Below are 14,145 nucleotides of genomic sequence, written 5' to 3' on the forward strand. Positions count from 1 at the left end.
TTATGCATGAAATAACAACTGCTCCCAATATTATACATGTACTGCATATACATGTGTACTTACTTTACACAGAAAATAAACATTTCAGTTCCATTGTACATAAATAATAATAACGGAGAGAAAGGTTTCAGTAAATAACGCAAAACTGACTGCAGGTAAAATTCATATGACTTCACAGGGATCGATAACATGGTGTTTGAAATGTCTCAGACTATAACACAGGGGAAAAGGACAACCCGAATTTGCTAAGGGTAACTAAAAATCTAGTTTTTCATATGCAAATCGGTTTTTTTCTACGGCCCTTTTTGTGTACATATACATTATACCTTAATAACAGTACCCCTCCCCCTCTTTAAGCACTTTAAACTTCTTTGAAAGACATTTAAAATTCCATTCTTTACTTTGCATTGAAGATAGATTGCCTTGAGGAAGGTAGCATTCATTATTTAATGTTGTCAGAAATGCAAATACGTGATATCACCTACTCGAATTGGAGATATCACCGATTCAGAAGGAAAAGCTGATATCACCTATTCGAATAGGTACTATCATTTATTCAATTCTAATAGGTGTTATCCCCCATTCGAATAGGTTTCTAATGGGTGATATTATTTCCAACAGGTGATATCACCAATTTAAAAACGTGATATCACCTATTCAAATAAGTGATATTTCCTATTCGAATAGGTGATATCACCTATTCATTTTGAATAGGTGATATCACTAAATGGCAATAAATACCAAAACGGCAACTCATACAAAACGGATATGCAACTGTGACCAGGCCGTTTTAAATAGTAGTTGAAGTAATCAAAGTACTGAAATTACTTGGAAGCGTAAAGCAACGAACGAAAGAGAATGATAAAATTTGAAACTCATCAGTATTTTGAACTTAAATTTCCTGTTGTATCGGAATAAGTACTTGCATTGTTCTTCCATAACGTCATTAACATTATGCAAGTACATTTAAAAAGCCCTATGAAATACAAATCCTTATTTGCTAAATTCTGTGTTACAAGTGCTTTGATATAATGGCATGGGCAGTTTACGGATTTGTATTGTTTGTAGTTTTTTTTTTACCAATCACTGTTCGTTATCTTCACCTTTTTCATCTTGACAATGTTGCGAAATATGAACCAGGAAAATTTCTCAACAATTTTGATGGATATAAAATTCAGCATCGTACTTGTAGATGTCCCTTTATTTAAAGTATTTTTAATCTTTCTATTTTGTCAGAAGTGCAACTTCGCATAATTGGCAGATAATTATTCTATTCATAAAAAATCAAAATAAATAGAAGTGCCGATAATAATATCCAAATAGCAAGTCCAAACAAACATAAAAAGATGAAATGGAAAATTTTTTTTTATACTGCTCTTAAATCTTCCATGACGAAAAGCACCCTATTTGTCATCAATATTTTTGTTTTCTTGGCTGCATCAGTAGATTAGTTTAAAATACTGTCATAAGTGTATACTGCCTTTCTTCGCAAATTGTTTACATAAAAATATATTTCTTTTTTATCCATGTTACAGGTACACTGGATAAAATTGCAAACGCGCAGCTCAATAATTTTATTGAACATTTGCTAAATCGAGTCCTGTGAATCTGATATCCATATTGATATCCATTCTTGCCTAATTCAGTATAACTGGCAAATATCTTAGTGTAATGACAAGATCGTCAACTGACCTTCATGCCCGGAAACCAATTTTTCAAAATCTACTGCTCACCATTTTTGCTCTGATATGAAGCTGGTGGTTGCCAGTGGTAGTCAGTGATGTTGTAACAAGAGCGGTCTTCCATTCAAAAATAAAATGATATAAGACAATTTGTCTATCATATCACCTTTTTATCTCCTAGTGCTTTGTCGTGCATACCTAGACCAACATACTGTATATGTACTTAAAAAAGCGGGCTTCATATTTTAGCGGCTTTTGCGCAGACAACGACGCGCTAATTCATGAATACCGCTAAGAAATCATTTATAAATACAATATACGGCAAGGACATGTATAGTGCTAATTTATGAGTTCGCCAACAACTCTATATACAGTGATTGTACTAAATGTTGAATACACCAATTTATGTACACGTACAGTACCTCCGGTTGCCCACTTTTTGTGGAACAATATTGCAATTGCCTTGGGGTGACAACCGAATGCTGTTGCCATCTACAAAAAACACTTGCATTAATTTTATAATTTTATTTTATTTTTATTTATAATTTTATTTGCAAAACTTTTTAACTAGAAGAGAGAAAAATCTTTAAATTTTATATTTTATTACAAACCTGTTCAAGGAACACTCTGTAGACACCTTACTGACCACCTGTTCGTCTCGGGTCAAACGTCGCACATGTTGTTATTTTTATGAGCTTTTTATTGATACAAGTTTAAAGAAACATCAAAGAACGAAAAAAAACCCACTGATCCTCCCTGACTGATATTACAGTCTACTTTGCTTCACTTTGTTATATTTGCTGTCTCCAAACAATGGACAGCAGAATTCAGAAAGAATTAAGAAATTGAAAGAATAACATACAATATATATCAAATTGTTTCACTGTATGAATAACACACAATTTATATCTAGTTCTACATACAGACAGATCATATGTTCTGTAACATCACATCACTCCATTACACATGGAACCCTATGTTTGTGGAATTTGTGCAACATTAGAATATGATCATGTCTATTGCTTATTTTCTTTTTTGTGACTTCTGGCCTCCATTTGCCTCCTCCTGGATATACATATGCCATTCATCGCTCCAGCCTCATACTGTTGATGATATAGTACAAAATGGATATCACTTTGTAGAAATAGGACATAAATTAGGAAGTCATGAAGACAATGAATGGAGAATTTCTTTCTCTAAGACAGAGAAAAAGAATGAATAGAATGCATTATGTGTCTAGTTCTAAATTGATAGAAAAGGTGTTCCACACAACACATTACTAAACAATTAAATACTATAATACCCACAGTTTTGTTAACAAACTTTTGGCCTCCATCTGACATCTCACAGTAAGACAGATGGAAAACATGGCCCCGGCCTCATATGATTCACGATTTTATAGAAAATGGAGGTCACTTTGCACATTTTTTTGTACATAAATCATTTGGTCGTATTTTGACTGACATGTATCATACCTATTGTTAAGCCATTGTTTTATGCTTAATTTGACTACGGATTACTACTTCTACCTGATCAATACATAGGGCTCATGGCGGGTGTGACCTTTAGACAGGGGATGCTTACCTAGGCAATAAAAATCTCTTGTTCTAGAAACGAACTTTCAATTATTTATAATATACTGAATATTTGTTCAATGATTGTGAAAACATGCAATAGATGGTAATAAATACCATTCCAACTTTGTAATTGTACATATCATGAATGACAAATAAAGATAACACTTTAGATAAAATGAAAGTAAATATAGTGTGATTTTTTGCACTAATTATAACCCCTGAAATTTTTCAAATCTTCCTTGTAAAAATGGACTCTGATACAACTTCAAATGTGTAAGTTTTACTGACAGCAATATATTACTCTTAAAACCACCTGCATTATTTGAATAAGTGCATTTTCACAATTCTTAGAACAAAAACAAATCATAGGTACTGAAAGTTAATGTAAATATAGAACATGTGCCTGTACACGAAAAGACATATTTATTAACTTCCAGTAACCATGATGCACAAAAAATAATCTTACAAGTTTCTTTCATTTAATTTTGTCAATAATTTTATTAATTATTTAATCAAATTTAATTTTTATGAAATCTGACGTGACTGTGCACATAGAATATTCTTTATAATTAAATGAAGCACGTAGAAAGAACATTTAGCCATCGCTGATTAGATGAAGAAGCAAGCTATGTTCTGATGATCAGAGGAAACAATTCATTTTGATTACGAGTGAATTTACACTAATATTTTTTCTTAAGTAGAAATAGATAAATTTATTAATAAAAGGTATTTTTAATTTTAAAAAATGGCATACTATACTAATAAAATACACAAAATTGACTTTAATCATTGACAGTCAAACAGCTATACAACATATATCGGAGTCATTGTTCGTGGGACTATGTGATGAAGTTGGTACCTCACAACTGGTGGCGATGAGGAGAGATTTGGCGGACATCAGTGAAATGGTGGAAAATCAAATGAGAACAAGTGATGAGAACAGTGAAATGTTGAGTGGAAGTCAGAGAGAAGGATTTAGACTGAAAGGATCAGATATGGATACTATCTTCTGGCCAAATAATCACCGTGTGATTTGGACATTATCTCAAGCTCAATATTACAAAACACACATAGAAACACTGATCCTCTGTGACTGTTCTGGTAGTCCACTAGGATTTACTTTGTTATATTTACTGTCACCAAGCAGGTACGTAGACATCGAGGGGGCCTGTGTTAGAATGAACAACAGAGATCTAGTTCTAAGTATACACAGAGCAAGTGTTCTGAATCACCATTTAATGACACTCCACATGGACCCTGCGTTAGTGGGATTGATGGAGAAATAAAATATGATGAAGCCCACTGTTTTGTTTGTGACTTTTGGCCTCCATCTGCCTCCTCATGGATAGACAGATGTCACTCATGGCCCCAGCCTCATGTTGTTGATGATATAGTAAAAAATGGATGTCACTTTGTAGCAATTGGACATAAGTTAGGAAGACATGAAGACCATGAATGGAGAATTTCTTTCTCCCTTGCAGAAAAAAAAATTGTGTATACAATGAACCATCCTTAAATGGCTGTATGAGGGTGTCTGTCCTAACTTTTTCATTCCAAATAACAACATGTTTCTGAGTAAAATTTATGGTGAAGCACAAAAACTATTATTCATCAGACTGTATGGGTTGTATGAGAAGGGTTTTGTGTCCCTGTTATACATTACCTCCATCAGTTCCTACATTATTGATGTCCTTCATAACCCCAGACTCTCCATCTGTACAAATGAACACGCTCTAATTTCTGAGATTGAGTTTGATGTCGAACTCTTTTATGAAATACGTACCTATAATTCGTCACTCAAATTAAACGATTGTATGAAGTATCTACTGACATTAGAACATATGATAAGTTCACCCCTCCTGACACAGTATCAAGTCATTATGCTACAGAGACTTGCAGCTTCTTTCCTACAGCAAACTGCTTTTATATTAAATATGGAGACTTACTCTCATGAAAACAAACTTAGGTATAAAGCTAATAAAATCTCCCATCACATGCTGAAATTAGCAGCCAAATTTGGTTGTATTACTGACATGATGTACATAGCCATGTATTATTACAAGACACTTAGATACATGGAAGCTTTATCTATTATAGAGATGATGAAGGTCACATTAGCACAGCCATATGTGATGAACAGGCCAAATGTAGATGCAGAGAAGTATATTGAAGCTGTAGGGGGACAGACCTGGTCTACAAAGATGAGACAAGCTATAGCATGCTATATCACACTCGAGAATAGAATCAATTACATCAATGAATTAGTACCGGCACAACAGTCTTCTTCTCTACAAAACAATGGGACTTCATTATATGTCCCATCCTTTATAATGTTGCACATGCTAGAGGTCTTGTGCTATAGATACGTAGAGTCATTGAGAGCACAAACAGCTCTAGATGATCTACATACCCTATTTCACTATGATCAGGGACAACTTATACCTTTAGATTACAGGGACATATCCTGGAAGATTCTGCAGATTTGTCAGCAAGTGACAAGGAACCTCTAGGATGATCTGTGCTCATTCCAACAATCTCTCAGACAAAAGCCATATCACCAAATACAAACAGAAACAGCAACAGAAATGAGAACACCGGGATTTCAAGAACGCAGTTGGTAAATGTTTTCAGAAAATTACAGATATTTGTAAAATTTAACCTTCTACAGTTTATAATAATCTAGTATAATTTTATCTCATATCAAATTTTCTGAATGACGCTTTGCTTTTGTGATATTTTTGTTTTCATAAATTTTTGTCCATAGATAGGTCTGATAAAATATTAATCATTCAAAAAGGTTCAAAGGCTACCTGAAATTAATAACCCTAACCCTAACCCTAACCCTATCTAGAAATTTCTAAAGTTCAAGAATCATAAATTTTTCACAATATTTACATTTGCTGTGTTTTTCTACTAAGCCAATTGTGAAATTGATTTGAATGCCATTTTCGTGTATACTCACGCGTAGAAATATGCATGGAGAAACTCGCACTAAAGTGACGTCACAATGACGCTACAGAGACGTTAATAAAATATAACGATATAGGGCAGCGAATAATTCAAACATTGAGTATCCTTTTGGTGCTTTTAAACATGTAAAATGTAAATATAAGGAATGTTTTTAGGTTTTGTGTGAGTTATTGGTGTGTAAATCACACAGACTTGCACGTAGGCATAGCTCGCTTCATGAAATATGCCTACGTGACAAGTTTTTGTGATTTACACACAAATAACTCACACAAAACTTAAAAGTACACCTTAATTGATTAAATAAATTAGTAACAAAAAGTGAGAGAACAGAGGATCAGTGAGTGAATGTTAAATAAAAATCTGCAATGTTACATAATTATATAAAATTTATTTTTCGCCATTTAATTACAATAAGTAAGAACAATGTTATATAATTTCATACTTATTGTAATTAAATGGCGGAAAATAAATTTAAAAAAAAAATGAGTAAAAATACCCAATCATTTATATTTTTGTCCAGAACGTCCAGATTATCATTGATGAAAGAGTTGTCTTAGTGTTTTATAAAATCACTGATAGTAAGTTGATTTATTGACACTCTGCTTTTATATCAATGCATTCTAGATTTATATTAATAATTGTTTGAATGAAAAATTTATACAAAAAAAAATCATTTAGTTTTTTTACTCCGGAATAGAAAATTGACAAAGTTTATTAACCAGTATCTTTAAAGATTTATGATAAATTCCTATATTTCATGACACAAAAGATAATTATGTTTATGAATCGTAAACAATTAAATAAGTAAAGTCTTTTATTAATTGAAGATGGATTCACACTTGTAGATAATCCCTAACAAAAACATACATAAACACAATATACATAAACAAGTGAATTTCATTAATTAGAGATGGAACCACACCTACAATATGGTATATTATTATACTTTTATTATTTATTAATAGAAAGCGAATATTTAGAGATATATTTATATATTCTTTGTTTAAAGTCAAGAGTGAAAATTCTCCAGCACGCTTCAATATCTCATAACTTAATAGCACCATAGTTTTTTGACGATGTTAGATTCTGTCGCTGTATGTGATATTGTATATTCATATTTTGCACAAGCACTTTATGTACAATCTTCTATTATTTCACACAATAAACATTAATCAAAAACAGTCCTGTGTTCCTGTTCCGCTCTACACTTTACAAAAGTTCAACATCTAGGACTACATATATTTAATTGGTGAATGTGGAAGTAAAACTTCAGGACACAAAAATACAAACCAAAATCCCCAATCTAAATTTGTCTGAGGAAAGAAAGATGAAAATTCAGTTATGACTCTTTAAAAAAATTATTCTCAAATAAAACTTTTGCATACTGTGCAATTGCAAATTGGTTATCTATCATAATTTGATTCTGTTATAATCATGATCTTCAACAGTGAAATACCGTAATTGATGCATAGAATAAAAATGATTCTCTGTAAAAATATCTCAGATATGCGACAAAATTATGGATTTTCCTTCCCTTTATGAAAATATCATTATATCAATATTTCATGTAGTTGAGGGTAATATTGAACATTTTCACCCCAAGAAACCTTGCTAACCGAGACGCAGCTGAAGTCGACATTGGCTTTCCAGGAGTAATCGTCACAACCTTTATTTAAAGTCATTGATGATACAGGGATTTCAAAAGCCTTGATTTTTATATTAGAATTCCTAAAATTCTCAGGTCATATGAAGACCTTGTTTTTAAATACAACTTTTCATTTGGTCTTGTTTTGCCTGACATGTTTCAAACCAATGGTTAGGCAATTGTTTTTATACTTAATTAGACGACGAATTTTGCGGTCTACCTGATCTATACATAGGGCTCAAAGCGTGTGGAACGTTTTAACCATACACAGAGACGTAAGCGTAGTCGTGGGCATCGGTCTTACAATAAACCTTTAATACACGATGTCTCTTTTGATTCAATACTACCTTACGTAAATCAACAGTTAGGTCTACATCATATTTGCACCAAACTTTACTCTGTCCCTTTGAAACTTTTACATTGTCTTCTTGAAAAGGTCAAGGAAAGTCCATTTTTTGATTCCTCGACACCAGAATATAGGCTCGCATCTGTGATTATGGATATTGCAAATCATAGGCTTTTTAAACCCCCATGTTTTACTGAAGAAGAAGCAGCTAAAACAGTCCATTTTTTCCTTAACTTCAATATGCCAACAAAGGAATTGACGCGGTTAATATAAGTAATATTCTTATTCACAAAAGGGTCCAGTCTTGTATTCCATTATATTTCAAGTTAAAGACTACACCTTGTATTTCCTACAAATATACATCGACTATTGCTTCCAAACTTTTTAATTACAAAAAAAACTTTACAGGGCCTGGATATCGAATATCTGAAACATATTCCTCCATCGTGTTCATGTTCTTCTTCACCCTATAACTATAGTCCTGCTGGACACGTTATTACTGGTGACGTTAATATAGTTAATAATGAGATAATAATAGATCACTAATTTTAAAAGGTCCTAAATATAGGGAACCCCGATCCTTCAACTGGCGTCGGAATTTCATAAATATTATGGATTCTGTAGAGGATTACGCCAGACGATGGGCCAGATATGAAAAAAGGACCTTCTGTATTCAATAATCCAGAAGTGAGAAAAGAATTAGATAGATTACATGATCAGTACGTACTGGTTCCTGCTGACAAAGCAGGTAACAACAATGTCTTTGTTTATAAGGCTCATTATATTAAATATATTTAAGAGGAACTAGGATTAAATTCTACAAGTGGTAATCCAACTTCTACTCATAGTTCTCATTCTAAGGAAGAAATTCTTCAAAATCATATGTCAGTTTTGAATATTTTAATATTCCAGACAACCAAAATGAATTTGAATTACCATATCTATATTGGATTCCGAAACTTCATAAAAATCCTTACAAACAAAGATACATTGCGGGTTCCAGAAAATGTTCAACCAAGCCTCTTTCTTTACTCCCCACTAAGATATTAACAGTAGTGAAGGGGAAACTTCAAGAAAACTGTGCAACAATATATTCGAGAAGTAGTGTAAATCAGAAGTGGATACTCAAAAATTCCAAGGAACTTTACGAAAATTTGAAATCTCAAGATTTTACCAAATCAACAGCTTAAAAACTTACGACTTTTCAACTTTATACACAACCATTCCCCACGATAAATTAAAATCCAGGCTTTTTGATATCATTGACATCTGCTTTTTCAATAAAAATGGAACTCGTAAATTTACTTACCTTGTCATTGGTCATTTGCAAAATTATTTTGTTAAAAAAACATTTTGATTGTACACACAAGTACTCTGCAGTTGACATTAAAAAATGCTTGAGTTTCTGATTGACAATATCTATGTAGTTTTTGGAGACCAGGCCTTCCAACAATCTATTGGAATTCCCCTGGGTACCAATTGCGCCCCGTTATTAGCAGACCTGTTTTGTATTCATATGAAGCAGAATTTGTCTAAAATCTTATAAATGATAAGAAGAAAACACTTGCTGTGGCCTTCAACTCGACATTTAGATATATCGACGACGTATTGTCAATTAACAATGGTTATATCCATTCTTATGTCGATACGATATATCCCGTTGAGCTTGAGATAAAAGATACTACAGAGTTTGACACATCTGTTTCATATTTAGATATTTTACTTGAAAAAGACGTTAATGGTAATCTAACAACCAAGCTTTATGATAAACGTGATGACTTTAACTTTTCAATCGTCAACTTCCCTTTCTTATGCAGCAATATACCTTGAAAAAGATGTTAATGGTAATCTAACAACCAAGCTTTATGATAAACGTGATGACTTTAACTTTTCAATCGTCAACTTCCCTTACATATGCAGCAATATACCTTCATCACCTGCATACGGGGTTTATATCTCTCAGTTGATTCGATACGCAAGAGCACGCTCTATATATGTACAATTTTCAAAACGAGATAAATTATTGACAAACAAGTTGATGAAACAAGAATATCAGCAGTCTCGTTTAAAGTCATCATTTCGTAAGCTCTATGGTCGATACAATGACCACTGAGTCAAATGCTGACTGACTTTTTCATACTAATTGTTAGGCCATTATTTACATACTGAATTATCGACGGATTTTTCTGTTATTTCCCGATCATGATAAGGAGCACACGGTGGGTGTGACCGGTCGACAGGGGATGCTCACTCCTCCATGGCACCTGATCCCACCTCTGATGTTTTGGAGGTCCGTGTTTGCTCTGCACCTATTTTGTAATGTTTAATGGACTTTTGAGCTTGAATACTGTTCGTTATCTCCATATATTTCATGATGTAGAGGTTCTTTACTTGTAAATGCCGCCTATCTTGTTCATCTTAAGATGGAGATAAATCAAAGATTCGAGGCATACAACCTTGTGCACATCACAGTCTTCACATTGAAATCATACTTAGCGACCGAAGTATATTATTAAATTGGATGTTAATGATTGGAACTCTGAAAACCTAACAACCTTCTCCATGAGATAACTGTACATCTTCACCAACCGATCTTAGAGTCAACTTATGTACGTCAGGCTTCTTTTCTCCAAATCTGAATGATATTCTTATTGTCAATGAATTATTTCGAGAATAGTGCCTTATTTGGAGATATTTTTTGAAAGCACTAGTCCTTCAATTATGACAGTAAAGTGATTCCAATTTATAGACACTTAAAAAATCTACTCTGAATTTAGATTCCATGCAAACTTTAGGCAGCGGTAAGAGTTTTCCATTTTATCATAATTCATTACTGATTAAAATATGAAGATTAAACTTTCTGGCAAAATCCTTGAATTATCAAATGCAAATGCTAATATGATTGAACTGTGAATTTTTTAAGTATTCTTTATTTTTTTTATCGATTGGTAGAGTTCAAAAGCATTACATAATCTTAAAAATAATGTGCTATTTTCTATAATCATCCAGTATTTTCACCTAGAACGAATGCCAACTTAGCTATCATCCGGTAATTTGATCCTCAACTAATGCTACAAATTTCCTAGCGACAAAGACATCCTCCTTTCTCTAGTGATACTCAACACACCTTTATGATTAACAAATTAACAAGTATTTATAGTTTTCAAGTTTTTTTAGATACTTAAATGATTAAATAAGTAATGCATGAAAGGCGTGTACACAAGAACATGATCAGGATACTTATCACAGTCTGTCTCAGACTATTTTCCACAAACTCAAGGTGAACCTAGAATGGATGTTGTTGTCAGACCTTAGAGTGTGTATAACATCTGAAAGCTTATGACAAAGAAACTTCAAATTTTCTATGGTGATACAGGATCTAAGTTTTTGCAAGAATACCTCGATTTCAGTCCTACAATAGGCTAAGGTAAAAAAGAAGTTGCTGTTCATGATAATCCAAACAGAAATTTTAAATATATATTGATTATTACAATTAATACAACAGGGGATACTTACTCCTCCTAGGCACCTGATCCTACCTCTGGAATTTCCAGGGGTCCGTGTTTTATGTCCTCTTCACAGATTTGTATTGTTTATAGATATTTTGAGATCGATCACTGTTCGTTATTTTCACCTTTTTCATTCTACAGTATGACATCATGTAATATTACCTCATCTGAGCACTTCCAAAGAATTCTTTTCTTTGTACAATATTTTGTTAACCATTCAAAATAAGAGTTAAAATCTGGCTACGTATACAGTACAGGTAACTAATTTTGATGATAAATCACCATCAGCACACTCTTCATACAATAAGCATGAAAAGCCTGTATATTTTTCGGTTTTGAGCTATAAACTCTTTATTTAGCTGCATAATTTCTGGACAAGAGAGACAATATTAAATATATCAACACAGATAAAGGGCTCTGAAAGACTGACTTTTTTGTAAGACTAGGGGAGATGAAGTGTCATGAATTAATTTCAATTAAATAAATGGAAAGACACTGCTTGCAAAGCCTGGACAGATGTTAATATAAACATTTTCATACATATACTAAAATTTAATGTCAATATAATCAGTTAAAACTTTGATGTCAACATAACATCTACAGAAATTAAATGTCAGCATAAAAAGCTACATAAATTTCATGTGATTTCATGTTTCTCTCCCCCTTTTTTTGATAAACGTTGCTACGGGCCTGTCTTGTGTTTATGTCTCTCTCTCACACTAAGATCCTCGAGAAGAGAAATCACATTGGGTTTGTCACTGTCTACAGAAATATATCGGGTCGATCAATCTCGCGCACGGTTCGGCTTCGCTTCGTCCTGTATGAGATTGATCATTTCTGTAGACAGTCAGTAACAAACTTTATAAGTAATAGTATCAGGTGTCTGGTGACTTGTATCGCTCAGAGAAAAATGAAAATGATATTTGGATAGGAACTTCTACAAGTAGATATACAAGTATTATAAGAAGAGACATTAACTTTTCACATGTCTACATATCTGCATACAGTTTAATCATTTTTTAGAGTGTTTTCCAGCTTGGAGACTATTTTTGACACTAATGCAGGGTTAAAATATCGAACAATAATTCTACATATTACAATAAAAGTCGACGTATTAGGAACTTTATATACTAGTTATAGCACCTGATAGTTTTCAAATCTTCCTCGTGAAAGTGGACACCATTAGAACTTCACAAGTGCAAGATTTAATGAGAGCAATATATAATTCTGAAAGTGTATACACTCTCGGAATCAGTACAGTTTGTTAACAATTTCAACGCTTTTTACGTGGCTCAAAACAAATTTATAAAGTCCTTTCATTTATTTCTTTAAAAAAATTAATGGGAAATTTGAAAACAAATGATAAATAAATGCAAAACATTCTGTTAATAGAAGATTATTTTTTTTAATTTTTAGATAAAAAAATAAATTTATTTATAATGGTAACTACTGATTTAATAGACACACTTTATAAGAAGAAATGAATCCCTCCTTAATCATTGCCAGTAGGACAGCTATAGAGAATATATCAGAGTCAGTTTTCGTGGGACTGTGTCGGAAAATTGGGATCTCACAGCTTGTGGTCATGAGGAGGAGATGGTGATGGATATGAAATTTAGATATGTGATCTGTCTAAATAATCACCTAGGAATTATCTCAGTCTCAGTATAACTGACACAGATAGAAAAACACTGATCCTCTGTGACTGTTCTGATAAACCTTTAGGGACTATTTTGAGCAAACATAATAAGAAGGTTTCAAGTGCGGTTGTGTTACAAAGGATAACATATATTATGTATCTAGTTTTAAGTACAGACAAAGTTTGTGTTCTAGACCTAATATCACTCGACATAGCAGTCAGCCCCTTCACCCAAGGAAACTTTGTGGCAAGTTTGGTTGAAATTGGTCCAGTGGTTCTTGAGAAGAAGTAAAAATGTTTTTAAAAAAAGACAGACAGGCAGACAGACGGACAGACAGACGCCGGACAAAATGTGATCAAAACAGCTCACTTGAGCCTTCGGCTAATAAGTATAAGACACTTTAAGTTCACTGAAAAAGTTTATAACATACATTTCTTCTTAATCATATCAACATTTTTTTATACTGACCTTTTGCTTAAAAATGTTAATTTTCTTTCACCTTTACTGAAAATATCTAGAAACTGGCTTTTAAACAACAATTAAACCTGTTAAAATATATATTCAAAAAATGAAAGAATCATGACAGAATAAGAAATTCTGTGCAAATAATGAATTCTGTTTATTCAATGATGACTGCTAAATAAATATAATAAAGACTATTTATCAAATTAATCTCAAGGAAAAGGGTGAATATTACAGTGATCGATTTCAAAACAATAAACAATCTGTGAAGAGGGCATAAACACGGACTACTGGGAATTTCAGAAGAGGGATCA

At 32.7% G+C, this 14,145-nt stretch overlaps 1 protein-coding gene across 1 annotated transcript; it reads left to right on the top strand.

Annotated features, from left to right (window-relative positions):
* Nucleotides 1-4,824: 4,824 nt before the first annotated feature.
* Nucleotides 4,825-5,769, top strand: LOC133174900 (uncharacterized). The gene has a single exon (XM_061309997.1). The coding sequence runs from the start codon at nucleotides 4,825-4,827 to the stop codon at nucleotides 5,767-5,769; it is 945 nt and encodes a 314-aa protein (XP_061165981.1).
* Nucleotides 5,770-14,145: the final 8,376 nt, after the last annotated feature.

This window comes from Saccostrea echinata, unplaced genomic scaffold (genome assembly GCF_033153115.1).
Source record: "Saccostrea echinata isolate AGI-Se365-2 ecotype Australia unplaced genomic scaffold, CSIRO_AGI_Sech_v1 ptg000060l, whole genome shotgun sequence".
Taxonomy (NCBI): Eukaryota; Metazoa; Mollusca; class Bivalvia; order Ostreida; family Ostreidae; genus Saccostrea; species Saccostrea echinata.